At 45.6% G+C, this 21198-nt stretch overlaps 1 protein-coding gene across 1 annotated transcript in view; it reads right to left on the reverse strand.

The window, feature by feature from the left end:
* The window catches only part of ELAPOR1 (endosome-lysosome associated apoptosis and autophagy regulator 1), a 383078-nt gene that overhangs the window by 210969 nt on the left and 150911 nt on the right, over positions 1-21198 (reverse strand). Inside the window, exon 3 of the mRNA XM_077295410.1 lies at positions 13057-13234. Within this exon, the coding sequence (XP_077151525.1) occupies positions 13057-13234 (178 nt within the window). The remainder of the gene's footprint in view (positions 1-13056; positions 13235-21198) is intronic.

Genomic DNA, 21198 nt, shown 5'->3' on the forward strand with positions numbered 1-21198 from the left:
GAAAGGTATTGAACAAAGCTTGTTCTTCAATTGGGCATCCCCCGTCCATGACCTAAGCCTCATAGACCATCTTGCTGCATTGGATAGTGCATTTTCTCTTGCAGAGAAATGGACAGATTCTGCTGAGGCGTGTTCTATAAAATAAGTCGCCATTTTCAATAGTGGCAACGACTTCAAAATTTCCTCTCCAGGAGTTTTGTTCTTAATCTGATCGTCTAATTCCTCAACTCATAGGCTCATTGATCTGGCCACCGAAGTAGCCGCTATATTTGCCTTCATGATGCCGTTGATGACTCCCAGAATTTCTTGAGGAGATCCTCCAATCTCTTGTCCATTGGGTCCTTAAGGCCGGACGAGTCCTCGAAAGGAATGGCGGTATTCTTTGAGACTCTAGCCACTGGTATGTCAACTTTCAGTACAGATTCCCATACTTTGGTTTCCTCTGGATCGAATGGAAGGCGGTGTGAAGAAACCAGATTTTATCTTAATTTCCCAGACAACCATGTTTTTGCAAAACCAAAAAAAACTGGCTTTTTATCTGTATATTGGCTTGTGAATTTAAGTGTTTATGTCTGGTGGGTCAAGAAGACAGACTTGCCAACTGATATACTATCTAGCATACTGTGTAAGGGTACTGTCTCACAGTGGCACTTTTGTCGCTACGACAGTACGATCCGTGACGTTCCAGCGATATCCATACGATATCGCTGTGTCTGACACGCAGCAGCGATCAGAGACCCTGCTGAGAATCGTACGTCGTAGCAGATCGTTTGGAACTTTTTCGTCGCTGGATCTCCCGCTGTCATCGTTGGATCGGTGTGTGTGACACCGATCCAACGATGCGTTCGCTTGTAACCAGGGTAAACATCGGGTTACTAAGTGCAGGGCCGCACTTAGTAACCCGATGTTTACCCTGGTTACCATCGTAAAAGTAAAAAAAAAAAACCGTACATACATTCCGGTGTCCGTCAGGTCCCTCGCAGTCTGCTTCCCGCTCTGACTGACTGCCGGCCGGAAAGTAAGAGCAGAGCACAGCGGTGACGTCACCGCTGTGATCTGCTTTCACTTTACGGCGGCACTCAGTCAGAGCGGGAAGCAGACGGCAAGGGACCTGACGGACACCGGAATGTGAGTATGTACTGTTTGTTTTTTTTTACTTTTACGATGGTAACCAGGGTAAACATCGGGTTACTAAGCGCGGCCCTGCGCTTAGTAACCCAATGTTTACCCTGGTTACCCGGGGCCTTCGGCATCGTTGGTCGCTGGAGAGCTGTCTGTGTGACAGCTCCCCAGCGATCACACAACGACTTACCAACGATCACAGCCAGGTCGTATCGCTGGTCGTGATCGTTGGAAAGTTGCAGAGTGTGACAGTTGCACCAAGGTCTAAGTTCATATTTGACTCAAAAGGACCAAAGTGGGGTTCTCGTGCATGTGGCACCTGTAGTGCCTGCAAGTATATGGAGAAAGCGGAGACATTTAGTAACTCATCCAAAACACGCAATTTAAAAATTGTGCATTCAATTAATTGCAAGACTACATCAGTTATATACTACCTGACATGCCCATGTGGGCTTATTTATGTGGGCCTCACCTCCAGACAGCTCCGAGTACGAATATTAGAGCATGTGAGGGATATCTGCAGCGCCCCAGAGTCCTGGTCGTTGCAGTACTGTGGCTCCGCCACTATGGGGAGCTACGGTGCGTCCGATGGCACTGAAGGAGTTCATCTGATCAGGTATCACAGACACCAATAGATTTCACAGCTGGGCCTCCGGGGGGAGCTAAGGGTTCTATTCATTAGGCCACTCCCCACCATAGTGGGTAAACTGGGGGTCAGGCAGGAAGTTAGGAGAGAAAGCTGACTGGATTGAATGAAGCAACACCTGGTGGCAGAGGGTGTTGTGGAGGAAGAGACAGTAGGGTCTCTGTCAGGGGTGGGATCCTGACAGAGGCTTGGCATTGAAAAGGAACGTAACGGGTCCGCGCCAGCTCCGGGAAGCGGCGGGACCCAAGAAAGGACTAGAAGCGAGATAGATTGTGCTGAGTGAGAAACGAGATCAAGCAATAGGAGAATACCAGTAGGGGTCATGCTGTAAGACCGGAGCAACACCCTACTGAGGCGCATTACCGGTGGCCGGAACGCCGAGGGAGTATTTCATTAGAGAGCTTCAAGCAATACTCTAAACAGCGGCAGGACAGTCAGTCTCAGGCGGGCTGTCTCACCTAAATCACCTATGAAGTCTTGGGAGGCAATTGCGGGAGAGGGGCGTCTCTAGGGTCCCGGAAGAACTCCAGGCCTACCCGACAAACGGGTGCCGTTCTAACTGTAACATCAGGAAGGGACGGAAGATTAGCAGAAGATCAGTTAATCGAGTTGTGAGGGAACACAAGAAACAGACACAACGGTACGGGGTACTTTCCGTAAGCATAGCAGGGAAGGACTACAACACATAGCGCTAAGAAGGAAGGCACCGATTTCCACCTGTGAAGTGAACTCTGTAGGTGCCATTGGACCGGCCGGACTTGCGCAGCCTGGTGAACCATATTCTGGACTGAGGACTCAGAGATCTCCAGTAAAGAGGTAAAGAGACTGCAACCTGGTGTCCTCGTTATTTACCGCGACCTGCACCCCCACAACTGCACCACCCAACACCTATCATTCACTGTGCGCCCCACGGCAGGGTCACGGACCGGGGCCTAGCCGCCGTGACAACCCCAGAAGCAGAGACTCAGAGGCCCGGTACCGGGTACCCCTCGGCCCTGCGGCAGTGGGGGCGCTACATATCAAATCTGCGAGACTTTTGAATTCAGAAAATCCTCAGGAAGAAGACCTTGTGAAACTAAAGACAATACCTGCACATTATCGGGAATTCCATCCATCTGGCCCAATAGAACTTCAAGTAAAAGGTATTGATGTAATACATCTGGGTATCCGTGGGGGTAATGTTATGAATAGATTAGCCCAAAGGGAGTGCCGCTGGATTACCAACTTGAGAACAATTAAACCATATGGCCTTAATGATCAGTGGGGTTTTTCCAGTTTTTTATAAATTATTCTCAACTGATCTCTATACTGTCGCCTGTCTGACTCAAAAGATTCTTTTAAATTGCTGTTTTTAATTCCCTTTTTTAATCTTTATGTTTGTCCTTTATATTATGTATAGGGTGGTCGCTGCGGACTATCTTGATGCTAGATTGGGGATGTGAATTAGTTTATTTTGTTTTTTGACTCTAAGGGTATGTGCACACGTCCGGATTTCTTGCAGAAATTTCCTGAAGAAAACCGGAAATTTTCTGCAAGAAATCCGCATTTTTTTTTTTCGTTTTTTTTCCGTTTTTTTCGCGTTTTTTTTAGCATTCTGCAAGCGTAATTAGCTTGCAGAATGCTAAAGTTTTCCAAGCGATCTGTAGCATCGCTTGGAAAACTGACTGACAGGTTGGTCACACTTGTCAAACATAGCATTTGACAAGTGTGACCAACTTTTCACTATAGATAGAATGTTTAAAAATAATAAAAAAAATAAAAAAAATGTTTATACTCACCCGCAGACAGCTGATCTCCTCACCGGCGTCCGTTCCGTATAGATGGTGTGTGCGCGCAGGACCTTCCATGACGTCGCGGTCACGTGAGCGGTCACATGACCGGTCTCGACCAATCACAAGACGGCGACGTCATCGGCAGGTCCTTCACCGCACACCAGCTACAGGAACCGAAGCGACAGCGTGCAGTGGAGAGGCGGGAAGACATCGAAGGTGAGTATAGGACTATTTTTTATTTTAATTCTTTTTTTTTTTACCAATTATATGGTGCCCAGTCCGTGGAGGAGAGTCTCCTCTCCTCCACCCTGGGTACCAACCGCACATTATCTGCTTACTTCCCGCATGGTGGGCACAGCTAATTGTTTTTGTCCCTTTTATCACATTTAGGGATTTGATAAACTATTGACATATGGATATGTTACATGCGGGTCTATTATGAGGAAGATCCATGAACGCGTTATTAAAGAAGAAACTCCAGTCCTCCTCTTGTTTAATCGTATACTGTCACTTGTGCACATCTTTTTAATACTAAAGTGCTGTATTTATATGCATCGTTGTTTGTTTACATATAATGGTCATTTGTGTACATCTTTTCAATACTAAAATGTTGTATTTATATGTATATATCTTTGCACTTCATTCACTATTTATTCCATTATGGACATTTTGAATTACATATTTGGTTTCACCCTCCTTTTTTGACACATATCACAGATGAATTTTGTCTTTAGTCTGGAGTTTTTCATATTTGTTTTCGTCAATGTTTTGTTATTTAGTCTCTCCGTTCTAGCATTGTTTATTATTTATTTATTTTGTTTGTTCTGACATACGTGGTACCGGGAGGCGCCTCTTGTCTCCGCTGCGTGTGTTTCCCACTGAGCTTTCCCTCTGCGATACCGCACGGTGTATTTACACCCCTGTGTGTTGTCACTGTGGGATGCATGTTGGGTTTCTCACTGGCGTGGTGCCTTGCGGTGTTCCCCTGGTGCTCGCCTGTCAGTTTCTAAACAAATTTATTCCCAATTGTGGCTCTTTTTGAGATATATATATGCTTATCTGCTCCCTTTTTTTCTTATTTTGCTCTGTTTCAACATAGTAATTTTATATATGCATATTGTCCGCCGGTATTGGTGGTCCTTGTTGCGTGGCCCGGTTGCGGCGTCATGAGGCGGCTGTGGGTAGCGCACTGTAGGCGTCGATCCGGCGGTTATGTCAGATTTGTAACTACCAATGCCGCAATTGTATCTATTTGCCCTTTCACTTGCCCGGTTCCAATATGGTGCTGTGCGCATCTTCTGTTGCCAGGGCGGGCAGGCCCTGTCACGTGATGCGCTTGCTGCGTCGCAGATGGCGCTTTGGCGCCTATCTGTGACGCGGCCACGGGTCATGTGCCGGGGACGCCGTCATCATGGCGGCGGTGGATGCGCCGCTGTAGCTCTGTAATTGGTCCTGTACAGGTGGGCTACCATATATATATACAATAGGTCAATGGCCAAACTCATCTGTGCTAAAAAATAGGAAAATGTGAAATATGTGAAGTGTGAATAGCATACTGGCTTATGAACTTAATGAACAAACACATGAGATTTTTAGCACAAGATTTGCAAAAATTGTGAGCCCATTCACCAAAACGTCAAGGTAATCTCAGATCGAATGGGTAACTACACTGACTCTCTGGTGTGAACACTTATCTATGGTATCTGAGCTGACTGCCTAATGTGAACACTTACTTGTGGCTAATGAAAGGGTAAAGCCATTTATATAGGAGGCTCAGAACCAATAGTGTTGAGATGTAATTAAAACATGGAGAAGGGCAGGGCGCTCAAGTCAGAAAATAATATATAATAAATAGATCAACTGACCGAACAATATATATATATATATATAAATAGTTTGTAGCCAAAAAAAGTCAAATATACAATAGGTCAAAGGCCAAACTCATCTGTGCTAAAAAATAGGAAAATGTGAAATATGTGAAGTGTGAATAGCATACTGGCTTATGAACTTAATGAACAAACACATGAGATTTTTAGCACAAGATTTGCAAAAATTGTGAGCCCATTCACCAAAACGTCAAGGTAATCTCAGATCGAATGGGTAACTACACTGACTGTCTGGTGTGAACACTTACCTATGGTTTCTGAGCTGAATGCCTAATGTGAACACTTACTTGTGGCTAATGAAAGGGTAAAGCCATTTATATAGGAGGCTCAGAACCAATAGTGTTGAGATGTAATTAAAACATTGACCTATTGTATATTTGACTTTTTTTGGCTACAAACTATTTATATATATATATATATATATATATATTGTTCGGTCAGTTGATCTATTTATTATATATTATTTTCTGACTTGAACGCCCTGCCCTTCTCCATGTTTTAATTACATCTCAACACTATTGGTTCTGAGCCTCCTATATAAATGGCTTTACCCTTTCATTAGCCACAAGTAAGTGTTCACATTAGGCATTCAGCTCAGAAACCATAGGTAAGTGTTCACACTAGAGAGTCAGTGTAGTTACTCATTCGATCTGAGATTACCTTGACGTTTTGGTGAATGGGCTCACAATTTTTGCAAATCTTGTGCTAAAAATCTCATGTGTTTGTTCATTAAGTTCATAAGCCAGTATGCTATTCACACTTCACATATTTCACATTTTCCTATTTTTTAGCACAGATGAGTTTGGCCATTGACCTATTGTATATTTGACTTTTTTTGGCTACAAACTATATATATATATATATATATTGTTCGGTCAGTTGATCTATTTACTACTATATATATATATATATATATATATATATATATATATATATATATATATATATATATATATATATATATATATATATATATATATATATATATATATATATATATATAGCAGGCAGTGCACTCCCTTGTTGTCACTCCCTGAGGAAGCTACGTGCTGCGAAACGCGCGTTGGAGTGTAGCAACGAGGCACTGGCACAGTAACATGAGCACCGGTAAGGATAACTAATTGCACCCTGCACTTTATTAATGATTTTTGATGGGGAACCAATATATTAACCTTGCATGGGCACTGCCTTTTATTCACCATATAGTGGCAGTAACTGCCTAAAAGATTATGCACTTTATATTTGTATATAAAATCCTCCTAAATTTGCACTAAAGCAGTGGCTCCCCCTTTCTCATGTGACTTCTTGCCGTAGTTCATGTTTATTCATGCTCATATATGAAAATATGCTGGGCATTAACAACAATATATTTTGAATATTGAATATTATTATAATTTGTCCCTTGCATAGCCTCATTTGGTTAACAATGGCCTGTGCCTCTTAGAGTTTTTCTGTGTATTGTCTTGGTTGGTGTCTTATGTGTTATAATAAAATATTCTGGTTTTACTAAGTTGTCAATCAGTATTTTTTCAGGTAGTGTTTTTTTTATATGTTATGTTTCTACTTGGAATGTTAAAATATTGGGTCAGAATTTTCTCCTTGGTTTTTGGTTAAAGAGTGTGACAGTACCCTTAGGGTACTGTCACACTAAACGATTTACCAACGATCACGACCAGCGATACGACCTGGCCGTGATCGTTGGTAAGTGGTTGTGTGGTCGCTGGGGAGCTGTCACACAGTCAGCTCTCCAGCGACCAACGATGCCGAAGTCCCCGGGTAACCAGGGTAAACATCGAGTTACTAAGCGCAGGGCGGCGCTTAGTAACCCGATGTTTACCGTGGTTACCAGCGTAAACGTAAAAAAAAACCAAACAGTACATACTCACATTCCGGTGTCTGTCCCCCGGCGTTCTGCTTCTCTGCACTGTGAGCGCCGGCCGGCCGGAAAGCGAGCACAGCGGTGATGTCACCGCTGTGCCCTGCTACTGTCGGCGCTCAGTCAGTCAGTCAGTGCAGGAAGCGGACGCCGGGGGACGCGAATGTAAGTATGTACTGTTTGTTTTTTTTACATTTTACGCTGGTAACCAGGGTAAATGCAGCGCCCCAGAGTCCTGGTCGTTGCAGTACTGTGTATCCGCCACTATGGGGAGCCATGGTGCGTTCGATGGCACTGAAGGAGTTCATCTGACCAGGTATCACAGACACCAATATGTTTCACAGCAGGGCCTCCGGGGGGAGCTAAGGGTGCTATTCATTAGGCCACTCCCCACCATAGTGGGTAAACTGGGGGTCAGGCAGGAAGTTAGAGGAGAAAGCTGACTGGATTGAACGAAGCAACACCTTGTGGCAGAGGGTGTTGTGGAGGAAGAGACAGTAGGGTCTCTGTCAGGGGTGGGATCCTGACAGAGGCTTGGCATTGGAAAGAACGTAACGGGACCGTGCCTGCTCAGCATAGCGGCGGTGCCCAAGAAAGGACTAGAAGCGAGATAGATTGTGCTGAGTGAGAAACGAGATCAAGCAAAAAGGAGAAATACCAGTAGGAGTCGTGCTGTAAGACCGGAGCAACATCCTACTGAGGCGCATTACCGGTGGCCGGAACGCCGAGGAAGTGGAATAGCATACAGCTTCAAGCCATACTCCAAACAGCGGCAGGGCAGTCAGTTTAAGGCGGGCTGTCTACCACATATCACCTATGAAGTCTTGGGGGGCAACTGCGGGAGAGGGGCGTCTCTAGGGTCCCGGAAGAACTCCAGGCCTACCTGACAAACGGGTGCCGTTCCTACCTGAATAACAGGGAGGGATGGAATACGAGAAGAACATCAGTTAATCGAGTTGTGAGGGAACTTAAGAAACAGACACAACCGTTGTGGGGTACTTTCCGTGAGCACAGCAGGGAAGGACTACAACACACAGCGCTAGAAGGAGGGCACTGATTTCCACCTGTGAGGAGAACTCTGGAAGTGCCATCGGACCGGCCGGACTTGCGCAGCCTGGTGAACCGGATTCTGGACTGCGGACTGAGAGATCTCCAGTAAAGAGGTAAAGAGACTGCAACCTGGTGTCCTCGTTATTTACCGCGACCTGCACCCCACAACTGCACCGCTACACCACCGTTACAACACCACTTATTGCACCGGACGTCCCCCACTGACAGACAGGGCCACGGACCGGGTCCAGCCACCGTGACAACCCCAGGACTGAGATCCCAGAGGCCCGGCTCCGGGTACCCCTCGGCCCTGTGGCGGTGTGGGGGCGCTCCATAAACATCGGGTTACTAAGCGCGGCCCTGCGCTTAGCAACCCAATGTTTACCCTGGTTACCCAGGGACCTCGGCATCGTTGGTCGCTGGAGAGCGGTCTGTGTGACAGCTCTCCAGCGATCAAACAGCGACGCTGCAGCGATCGGCATCGTTGTCGCTATCGCTGCAGCGTCGTTTCGTGTGAAGGTACCTTAAGGGTACGTTCACACAGGACTTTTTTGCTGCTTTTTTTTGCTGCTTTTTTTTATGCTAATTTTCAGCTGCTTTTTACAGTACCAGTAAAGCCTATGAGATTTCAGAAATCTCATGCACACACGTTGGTTTTTTGTTTGATCAGCTTTTTCTGCTTTGCTGCTTTTTTTGGACATAGGGCATGTCACTTCTTTCAGCGTTTTTGCTGCGTTTTTTCACCCATTGACTTGAATGGGTGATGAAAAAAACGCTGCAAAAACGCTGAAAAAAACGCATGTAGCATTATTTGCTGCGTTTTTTGTGCAGAAAATCATGGCCAGCAGGAAGGGATCTCACAGCCAAGAGCTTAGGGGTGTGGTTAGTGAGGTGTGAAGAGCCATTGTGAGCCATTGTGAGGTGTGAAGAGCCATTGTGAGGTGTCCTGATTGTGATCTATTGTGAGGGAGTTCCTGGTAGTAAGGTGTGAAGAGCCATTGTGAGGTGTCCTAGCAGCTGAAAATTGGCATAAAAAAAGCAGCAAAAATCTGCAGCAAAAATCTGCAGCAAAAAAGTCCTGTGTGAACAAACCCAAAAAACGCACCAAAAACACACCAAAAAAACGCACCTAAATTAGCATTAAAAAAAGCAGCAAAAAAAAGCAGCAAAAAAGTCCTGTGTGAACGTACCCTAAGTCTGTAATAGTGACTGTACATTGAGTGTGTTAAGCTTTGTTTATTGATTTGTGCTTATATGCTAATAGTGCTACTTAATCCTATCACCATTGTTTACCTTATCTTGATGTTGGACTGAAAGACCCTGGGTAATTCTAAAAATAGCTCACATGCCTTGGGTATAAAGAGACTCAGAGATCACATCCTGGGAGTCTGAAGTAATACAGAGCTACCAGCCGGACATTCTGCAAACCACACTACAGACAGGAGAAAGGACTGCAGCCAATTCATTATGGCACCATCACGAGGGACACTGATCTACGATTCTATAGGAAACAACCCAAGGGTTTTCGGCTCCAGTTGGAAGGACACAGATCTGATCCAGTGACCATCTCTGAACCATGGATATGTTTGGAGAAAGCCAGGTATGGGACCCGCTGGTCGCCTGGTTCCATGGAGATGGTCAGATAAGCCAGGTGGTGACAGTTCTTGGTCATCTCCCTATGCTTGTTGTTACCCCTTCTCTGTGCGTTCATCCACAGATGGAGTAGTGACCCTGGGAGCTCTGACATCGTGTCATACTGGAAATACATGGAGATGCAGTGATCTTTTATATGCGCCCATGAGACCCGGGGAGCTCTGACATCATGTCATACTGGAAATATGTGGAGACACAGTGATATTTTATATGCGCCTATGTAACCAAACAATTCCAGCCATGGTGGGATTGTTCTGTTTGCTGTTGTGTGTTGTGGTTCAATAAAGTATTGCCACATTGTTTTACCTTAACCCTGTGTTGTCTGTGTAGTGTATTGCCCACGGGGAGATAGAGCGGGCGTTCAGTGGTATGAGCCGTGGTCCATGCAGTCTTGCTAAAGACAGCTGGGCTAGCGGACGAGAGCACCCACTGACCCCGTTTCTCCACAGGCGGTATTTAAAGTCCCTTGGGACTATGAGCTTCTTCCCGACGTCTTCCCATTCTTCCAAAATCATATGTGACAATTGAATGGAAGCACTATTCCTGCAAGCTCTCAGCCCGCAGAACATATCATCTTAGATTGATAGAGGTTCTGTGGAGTCCTCCACCTTCATGGTGCTCCTGATGGCTTGCAGGAGCATGTCGGTATTTTCAGAAGAAAACAGATCTCGCTTTCCTTTTTTCCAGAAGTACTGCTGAAGAAAATTCACCTTCCCCTGAATCCAAAATAGAATAGGCAGAGACTTCTCCTTCCTCAGAGCTCAGATCCTCATCACATCTGGGTCTCTTAGGACGGGGGGGGGGGGGGGGGGGGGGCTGTGCTGGTACTAGTGTTATCACTGTAGTCTGAACTTCCTCTCTGATCTTGAATCTTATGCGGTCCAGTAAAGAGGTCTGTTCCTCTTTAAGTAACCCCAACATACACCCTTCACATAATTTTTTTTTAAGGTGTCCTTCTGGGTGTCTGGTCAAGCATAGGGAACATCTGCTAGCCTTCCATTTAGTTGCTGCAGTTGAATGCTTAGGCGCTCCTTTATCATGAAATAAATATATAAAGAAGGCCTGTAGCTCTGAATCTGGTGACCTGCTAGGATACCCCCACTATGTCCTACTCACATGGTCCGGGGCTAGGTCTAAGGACTGGACGTCAGGACGGTTAGCACTTTCCATCTTTACTAAGTCAAGTGTGCTGTCAGCTGTCCGTCTTTAAGTAGTCTGCCTTACCTGGCTTCAAGACATCTGATACGTCCTCCTTCCGAGCAAGCTGCTGATGATCTTGATGTCAACGATCTCAGGTCGTACTGGGCACGCTCCCTGTAGAACGCACGCCAAACCCATGTGCTCCAGAGACCCGTGTCTGAAGCTCCCCCCCAGACATACCCAGCATGCTGCACCGAGTGCCGGAAGTCCGACCAGCCCGGTACCGCTCTGGAACCCCCACAGCTGAAGGGGCGAGACGCAGGTCGGGAACAGCGGACCCGCCCCCGGAAGTCATCACCGAGGTTCCCCCTGATGACATGGCACACTGGAAGTTCCAGGTTCGGACACCGGTCGCCGGAACAGCAGCTGTTTTCCCAGATCCCCTCGGGAGGGATGCAGCAGAAGATGGGAGCACCCAGCTCGACATGCACTGCACTCAGGCAATGTTCCCCAACTCTGAGGACTGTTTTTTCCAGCAGGACAATGCGTCATGCCACACAGCTAGGTCATTCAAGGTGTGGATGAAGGACCACCACATCAAATCCCTGTCATAGCCAGCCCAATCTTCAGATGTGAACCCCATTGAAAACCGCTGGAATGTAATCAAGAGGAAGACGGATAGTCTCAAGCCATCAAACAAAAAAGAACTGCTTAAATTTTTGCACCAGGAGTTGGCGTAAGGTCACCCAAAAGCAGTGTGAAAGACTGGTGGAAAGCATACCAAGATGTATGAAAGTTGTGATTAGAAATCATGGTTATTCCACAAAATATTGATTTATTCTCTTCCTGAGTTAAAACATTAGTATTATTGTTTCTAAATGATTATGAACTTTTTTTTGCATTATTTGAGGTCTGCAAGCAATGCATTTCTTTGTTCTTTTGCCCATTTCTCATTTCAGAAAATAAATACAAAATGTATTGCTTGGAACTTCGGAGACATGTAGTCAGTAGTTTATAGAATAAAAGAACAACTTACATTTTACTCAAAGATATACACCTATAAAGAGAAAAATCAGACAAACTGAAAATTTTGCAGTGGTCTCTTAATTTTTTTGCCAGAGTGGTATAAGCTACCCTGTCTGTATACTCTTACTTTCTCCACTGCCCAGAAGCTGTGGTATGATCAGACCATGTCCTTGTATGGTCAGACACAGCCATTACACAGCACAGTAGGGTCACATTTATAAGATTATCTCAGCACAGGAATATTTTATTTAAACACATCCAACTGTGGAATTATTATTGCAAGATTTATTGATCAAAATTAACTTGTTAGTGGGAAAATCCCTTTAAATTACACCACTGGTAGAATATACAAATATAAAGGAGCCAATACATCAAAAGTTTTTATGCAACAGAAGTGCGGTAAAAACTTAGCAATGTGCAAAATATTTTGCAATGTGGGCGTTTTAACAACATTTTGGATCAACTTCACCAAAATGTGCAATGCTGGGGAGGAGCCAGCATCTGTTGAATTAATCAAATCTATTAGCATTTTCTACACCAGAAATGTCAGGGACTGGAGAAGCATTTCTGGTGCAGCGCATAGTTGCACACAACACTTCGTAGAGGCGCCAAGTTCATCATGTGGCAGGTGACTCAATGAATTTGGTACCCTTTACTCTGTCAAGACTGGCGTAGGGTGAGCTTGTGCTATGCTAATCATAATGAATTGGCCCCAAAACCTACAAAAGAAAGATTTGCATTCTTGAATACTTTTTGAAGAAGTTTGGCTAGCAATATATTGAATGGGGCCTTATTCTTTTTTTGCTAGATATACAGTAAATATAAAAACACCAACATTCAGAAAAAAAAATTAAAAAATTTAGATAAAATGATCAAACTACTTACATGCTGCAGTTCCCATACTCCGTTCCATATGCGTTGTTTGAAAAGCTCTTGAATCCATGTGGAAGTTCTGTCCACTCCTCAAAATGAACGCCTGTTCCCAAGGAGTATGTTCCTTTTCCACATGGAGTACATTCTTGCACAGCCATGTCTAGGTATTGCCCGGCAGCACAGGAGAAGGCTGGGGGGATAAAACAACCACTAATAAAACACTAAACCATTTGTTCTCTGCTTTAAAATCATTATTCTAGACATAAGGTTTCACTAAAAAAAAAAAAGCCACTTGGACTTGAGTCTACAGTGTTCTCCCACTGGAATGCTGCTCAATTGTACATAATAGAAGATTAAAATGTCATACTATGTGAAAAGGTTAAATGACATTTACCATTTTCAGGACATTTTACAAAAACAGTGTTCAGGCCATTCCTGTGCTCCTATTCAAATGTATCTGTGGCTGCAATATGAACCCCAGAAAAAGTGTCTTAAGAGTATTTAAATGTGTATTGTACATGTTACTGTCAACTGAGCCTAAAATCTCATTCAGACATCCATGCAAATTATTATTATTATTATACATTTTTATAGCGCCATTTATTCCATGGCGCTTTACATGTGAAAAAGGGGGCAAATATAGACAAATACATTAAGCATGAGCAAAAAACAAGGCACACAGGTACATAAGGAGGGAGGAGAACCCTGCCCTGCCTGAAAGGGCTCACAGTCTGCAGGGGATGGGTGAGGATACACTAGGAGAGGGTAGAGTTGGTTGTGTGGCAGTTCATTAGGTTGAGGATCACTGCAGGCTGTAGGCTTGTCAGAAGAGGTGAGGAAGGAGGGGTTTGGGTTCCTGCAGAACTGGGACGACTTCTCAGTTGGCTACAGGTTCTACGCTAGGGACGGGCAGCACCTCAAAGGGGAAGGTACAGCTGTGCTGGGGGAGAAAACGGCTAGAAGGCTGGAGGAGTAAAAAAAATGCATGTATACTAATGCCAGAAGCCTCACCAACAAAATGGAGGAATTAGAATTAATGTTGTTGGAGCATAATTATGACATGGTGGGGATATCTGAAACATGGCTGGATGAGAGCCATGACTGGGCTGTTAACTTGCAGGGCTATAATGACCGAACGGATAAGCGAGGGGGAGGTGTGTGTCTAAGTAAAATCATCCTTAATACCCATCCTGCGTGATAATATAGGTGAATCTAATGAAAATGTAGAGTCCCTGTGGGTGGAGATAAGGAGAGGGGGAAAAAATAATAAATTACTGATAGGGGTTGGTTATAAGTCTCCAAAAATAATGGAAGCAACGGAATGGAAGCAAATAGTTGAAGCTGCGACTCAAGGAGAAGTCATTATTATGGGGGACTTCAACAACCCTGAAATAGATTGGGGAACAGAAACCTGTAGTTCCAGCAAAGATAATCGGTTTTTGACAACTATGAGAGACAATTACGTTTCACAACGGTTTCAGGACCCAACAAGAAGGGGGGCACTGCTAGACCTAATATTAACCAACAGGCCAGACCGCATATCAAATATAAGGGTTGGGGGTCACTTGGGGAATAGTGATCACAAAATAATAAGTTTTCATGTATCCTTTAAGGCTGCCGTCACACTAGCAGTATTTGGTCAGTATTTTACATCAGAATTTGGAAGCCAAAACCAGGAGTGGGTGATAAATGCAGAAGAGGTGCATATGTTTCTATTATACTTTTCCTCTAATTGTTCCACTCCTGGTTTTGGCTTACAAATACTGATGTAAAATACTGACCAAATACTGCTAGTGTGACGGCAGCCTAATATGATGTGTAGTAGTGGGGTTACAAGGACACTAAACTTCAGGAGGGCAAATTTCCTACGGACGAGAGATGATCTTGGTGCAATTAACTGGGATGAGATCCTGAGACATAAAAATGCACAAAGAAAATGGGAGACGTTTATTAGCATCCTGGATAGGACCTGTGCACAGTATATACCGTATGGGAATAAACATACTAGAAATAGGAGGAAACCAATATGGCTAAATAGAGCTGTAGGGGGCGCAATAAGTGACAAAAAGAAAGCATTTAGAGAATTAAAGGAAGTAGGTAGTGATGAGGCATTAAATAAATACAGACAAATAAATTCTGTAAAAAGCAAATCAAGGCAGCAAAAACGGAGACAGAGAGACTCATTGCCAAAGAGAGTAAAAATAATATCAAAATATTCTTTAACTCCGTAAACAGTAAGAAACTAAAAAAAAAGATAGTGTTGGCCCCCTTAAAATAGTCTGGGTGAAATGGTGGATGAGGATGAGCAAAAATCCAATAAGCTAAATGACATTTTTTCATCAGTATTTACCCAAGAAAATCCCATGGCAGACAATATTATCAGTGATAACTAGGGTTGAGCGACTTTCATTTTTTTAAGATCGAGTCGGGTTTTGCGAAACCCGACTTTGTCCAAAGTCGAGTCGAGTGAAGTCGGACGATTATCGCGAAAAGTCGGGGATCGACCGAAACATGAAACCCAATGCAAATCAATGGGGAAGCATAGTTGGCAGTGAGTGGAGGCCAGGAAAACACCTACAGTGCCCATTTTAATGCCAAAAACATCCATTCTTGTTTCTGAAGCTTGTCAATCTTAATTAACTTTATAATAATAGCTGGGCATTGGAAATTGGGGGTCATTTGGCAAAAGTTGTGGGGGGTAAGGCTGCTTCAAGGTTTTAGTGGGCCCAGGAAACGTGGACTACGTCACGGCGGTGGAGCAGTGAGAGGTATTTCAACTTTGCAAGTGCTGTGATCCTGAGCAAGCAGGGAGGCCCACTCGTTCGCATTGGCACTGGCACAGGGCCCCTCAAAGTACGGTGGTGTGTTTGCACGGCGGGGGCGCCTCCCACCGGCAGCGACACTTTTGCGTACTCTGAGGGGCCCTGTGCCTGTGACGTCGCCAACGAGTATGCCCCCCTACCTGTTGAAGAAACCTGCACTTTCATCTGCACCTTCCTCTTTGTCCCGGTGTAAGGTGGTATAGTATGCGGGAAGGGGAACCTGACTTTCAGCAGGGTCAGATTGTGGCTGTGTAGCGTGCAAGGGGAATGTAGTGGTCTGGGTCAAAGTACCACAAGACTCATCTAGCACCGGCTGGGCAATGGGCAGGATGAGGCGGAAACACTGATATAGGCCCAAATAATAAAGTGGGTAAAATGCAGGTCAAAATTGGTAACAGGACTAACCAGGTGGCATTGCTTAGTTCAGTGGAGTAGAAAACCCAGGAGCGGCAGACAGACACCATTAGTAGGGCCGAACCACACTAGTAGGCCCTATGCAGTTTAATATTACAAATGAAGGCCGAAAGCCTGAAGATTAAAGGTAGGTCAGGAAAATAACACAGGACAACACCAAGGTGCGGCACACACCGTTACTAGGCCCAACCAAAGTAGTAGGCCAACTGCAGTTTAATTATTTAAAATGTAAGCCGAAAGCCTGAACATTGAAGGTCGGGACAACAAAACAAGAGAAAACCCAGTAGCGTCAGACACCGTTTTAAGGGCCCAACCACACATTTTAAAAACAACTACTTAACGAGAGCTTTAAGATTGAAGCTCAGCTTTATACCGTGGAGGACAACACCATGGAGCGGCACACACCGTTAGTAGGCACCAACCACCAATTTTTACCAACAGATACTTAATGAGAGCCAGAAGGTTGAAGCTCAGACAAGGAAACCTGGAGGAGAACACCAAGGAGGAGGAGAACACCAAGGAGGAGGAGAACACCGTTACTAGGCCCCAACCCAAGTAGTATGGCAACTGTAGTGTTACATTTAAAAATACTTAATGAGAGCCAGAAGGTTGAAGCTCAGATTTATACAGTGGAGGACAACACCAGGGAGCGGCAGACACCGTTAGTAGGCCCCAACCACCAATTTTTACTAACAGATACTTAATGAGAGCCAGAAGGTTGAAGCTCAGACAAGGAAACCTGGAGGAGAACACCAAGGAGGAGGAGAACACCATGGAGGAGGAGAACACCGTTACTAGGCCCCAACCCAAGTAGTATGGCAACTGTAGTGTTACATTTAAAAATACTTAATGAGAGCCAGAAGGTTGAAGCTCAGATTTAGACAGTGGAGGACAACACCAGGGAGCGGCAGACACCGTTAGTAGGCCCCAACCACCAATTTTTACCAACAAATACTTAATGAGAGCCAGAAGGTTGAAGCTCAGATTTAGACAGAGGAGGACAACACCAGGGAGCGGCAGACACCGTTAGTAGGCCCCAACCACCAATTTTTACCAACAGATACTTAATGAGAGCCAGAAGGTTGAAGCTCAGATTTAGACAGTGGAGGACAACACCAGGGAGCGGCAGACACCGTTAGTAGGCCCCAACCACCAATTTTTACCAACAGATACTTAATGAGAGCCAGAAGGTTGAAGCTCAGACAAGGAAACCTGGAGGAGAACACCAAGGAGGAGGAGAACACCGTTACTAGGCCCCAACCCAAGTAGTATGGCAACTGTAGTGTTACATTTAAAAATACTTAATGAGAGTAAGAAGGTTGAAGCTCAGATTTATACAGTGGAGGACAACACCAGGGAGCGGCAGACACCGTTAGTAGGCCCCAACCACCAATTTTTACCAACAGATACTTAATGAGAGCCAGAAGGTTGAAGCTCAGATTTAGACAGTGGAGGACAACACCAGGGAGCGGCAGACACCGTTAGTAGGCCCCAACCACCAATTTTTACCAACAAATACTTAATGAGAGCCAGAAGGTTGAAGCTCAGACAAGGAAACCTGGAGGAAAACACAGAGGAGGAGGAGAACACCAAGGAGGAGGAGAACACCCAGGAGCGGCAGACATCACTAGTAGGCCCCAACCAAACTAGTAGCCCAAAGGCAGTTTCCTATTTTTTAAAAAAGCCCGAAAACCTGAATTGAGGACAATTTTAATTAGGGACTGCAGACAGACTTAGTAGGCTGTCCCCTGTGGACCATGCATCCACCACATTAACCCATTGCGCCGTAATGGACACGTAACCTTCCGTGGCCATGCCTACAGGTCCATGCGTCTGTTGTCAGGTGCACCTTTGTACTCACAGATTGCCAGAGTGCATGGACAATGCGGTCTTTTACATGCTGGTGGAGGGTTGGGATGGCTTTTCTCGCAAAAGAAGTGTCGACTGGTTAGCTTGTAGCGTGGTACAGCGTAGTCCATCATGGCTTTATTAATATTAAATAAAATATATAAATAGGCTCTATGAACTTTTAAATAGGTTCCAGGGGTACACGGGCAGCATTGGTGTGGTCAGCGGAGGACGATTGCAAGGAGGGACCGCAGACAGGCTTACTGGGCCTAAAATAAATAAAAATAGGCTCTATGCAGTTTTAAATAGGTTACATGGGTACACAGGCAGCATTGTTGTGGCCAGTGGAGGAGGATTGCAAGGAGGGACCGCAGACAGGCTTACTGGGCCTAAAATAAATAAAAATAGGCTCTATGCAGTTTTAAATAGGTTACATGGGTACACAGGCAGCATTGGTGTGGTCAGCGGAGGACGATTGCAAGGAGTGTCTGACACAGTTAGTACTGCCAAAAAATAAATAGATGTTAATCTCTCGCAAAACAACAAAACAAAAAAACAAAAGTGTGGCATACTTAGGTACAGGGGTGGGCTCATCTGCTGAGTTTCTGACATAGTAATTTGGCAGTATTTACTGTTGTCAATATAGGACACTGACCCAGACTATTTTAACTAGCATCATAGATGTCAACAAATTGGTATTGTCAGTGCCAGGCATTGAATGATGTCAGCGCATAGACTAAACATTGGTGGAGCTGTGAGAGATAATTTTGCACGTGGTAGAGCACAGTTTGAGCTGGGGGGGGGGGGGTGAACGCTCTTGTGGCCGGCAGTACCATCCCAGGGCCCCTCATGTTACAACGGTGTGTCTGACGTTGGTTGCGCGCCACCACCGCCAGAGACACTTTATTGTACTATGAGGGACCCAGTGGCAGTGCCGTCGACCAAAAGCGGGCACACCCACCTCTTCAGACAAACGGCACTCTAACGGGTGCTTGCGCCAAGTGGCGAGACCACGGCCCCGGTGGGGGAGTTTTCCCATTGAGGGAGGTGTAAACATGTCGTATGCTGGACAAACAGCTGCAGCAAATTAAGAGATTGGAACACTCAGTAAGACCAGTCCACAAGCAAGACCTTTTTATAGGAAAGCTAGGTGTCAGCCGGGAAAGGTGGGGCAAAATAATTTGAAATCCAGGAGTGGTTCATTTTAATGAAGGTTAGATCATCCACATTTTGGGTAGCCAGACGAGTCCTTTTTCCGGTTAATATTGAACCAGCAGCACTGAATACTCTTTCTGATAGCACACTAGCTGCTGGGCAAGCAAGCTCCTGCAATGCATATTCTGCCAATTCAGGCCAGGTGTCTAATTTGGATGCCCAGTAATCAAATGGGAATGACGATTGAGGGAGAACATCGATAAGGGATGAAAAATAGTTAGTAACCATACTGGACAAATGTTGTCTCCTGTCACTTTGAATAGATGCTGCAGTACCTGTCCTGTCTGCGGTCATTGCGAAATCACTCCACAACCTGGTCAGAAAACCCCTCTGTCCAACGCCACTTCTGATCTGTGCACCTCTAACACCTCTGCCCTGTAGCCCCCTGCAGCTCGTGTGAGAACCATCACCGGCGCTGTGTGCTGGGAATGCCTGAATCAAACGGTCTACAAGAGTTGCTTGTTTGGTTGCTAATATTTGTTCGAGGTTCTCATGTGGCATAATATTTTGCAATTTGCCTTTATAGCGAGGGTCAAGGATGCAGGCCAACCAGTAATCGTCATCGCTCATCATTTTAATAATGCGTGGGTCCCTTTTGAGGATACGTAAGGCATAATCCGCCATGTGGGCCAAAGTTCCAGTTGTCAAATCTGCGGTTGTGCTGGTTTGAGGGGCAGTTACAGGCAAATCTACGTCACTTGTCTCCCTTAAAAAAACCAGAACCCGGCCTTGCAACGCCACTAATTTCTGTTGGCCCAGGAGAAGCTTCCTCATTAAAAAAGTACTCATCCCCATCATCCTCCTCGTCCTCCTCTTCGCCCGCTACCGCGTCCTCTACACGGCCCTGACCAGACAATGGCTGACTGTCATCAAGGCTTTCCTCTTCCTCGGCTGCAGACGCCTGCTCCTTTATGTGCGTCAAACTTTGCATCAGCAGACTCATTAGGGGGATGCTCATGCTTATTATGGCGTTGTCTGCACTAACCAGCCGTGTGCATTCCTCAAAACACTGAAGGACTTGACACAGGTCTTGTAGCTTCGACCACTGCACACCTGACAACTCCATGTCTGCCATCCAACTGCCTGCCCGTGCATCCTCCCACAAATACATAACAGCACGCCTCTGTTCGCACAGTCTCTGAAGCATGTGCAGTGTGGAGTTCCACCTTGTTGCAACGTCGATGATTAGGCGATGCTGGGGAAGGTTCAAAGACCGCTGATAGTTCTGCATACGGCTGGAGTGTACGGGCGAACGGCGGATATGCGAGCAAAGTCTGCGCACTTTGAGGAGCAGGTCGGGTAACCCCGGATAACTTTTCAGGAAGCACTGCACCACCAGGTTTAAGGTTTGAGCCAGGCAAGGAATGTGTTTCAGTTGGGAAAGGGCTATGGCAGCCATGAAATTCCTTCCGTTATCACTCACTACCTTGCCTGCCTCAAGATGTACAGTGCCCAGCCATGACTGGGTTTCTTTCTGCAAGAACTCGGACAGAACTTCCGCGGTGTGTCTGTTGTCGCCCAAACACTTCATTGCCAATACAGCCTGCTGACGCTTGCCACTAGCTGTCCCATAATGGCACACCTGGTGTGCAACAGTGGCAGCTGCGGATGGAGTGGATGTGCGACTGCGGTCTGTGGACGAGCTCGCGCTTCTGCAGGAGGACGAGGAAGAGGAGGAGGGGGGGCGAACGCCTACAGCCAACTGTTTCCTTGACCGTGGGCTAGGCAGAACTGTCCCAATATTGCTGTCCCCTGTGGACCCTGCATCCACCACATTCACCCAGTGTGCCGTGATGGACACGTAACGTCCCTGGCCATGCCTACTGGTCCATGCATCTGTTGTCAGGTGCACCTT

The sequence above is a fragment of the Ranitomeya variabilis genome, chromosome 3, assembly GCF_051348905.1.
Source record: "Ranitomeya variabilis isolate aRanVar5 chromosome 3, aRanVar5.hap1, whole genome shotgun sequence".
NCBI lineage: Eukaryota > Metazoa > Chordata > Amphibia > Anura > Dendrobatidae > Ranitomeya > Ranitomeya variabilis.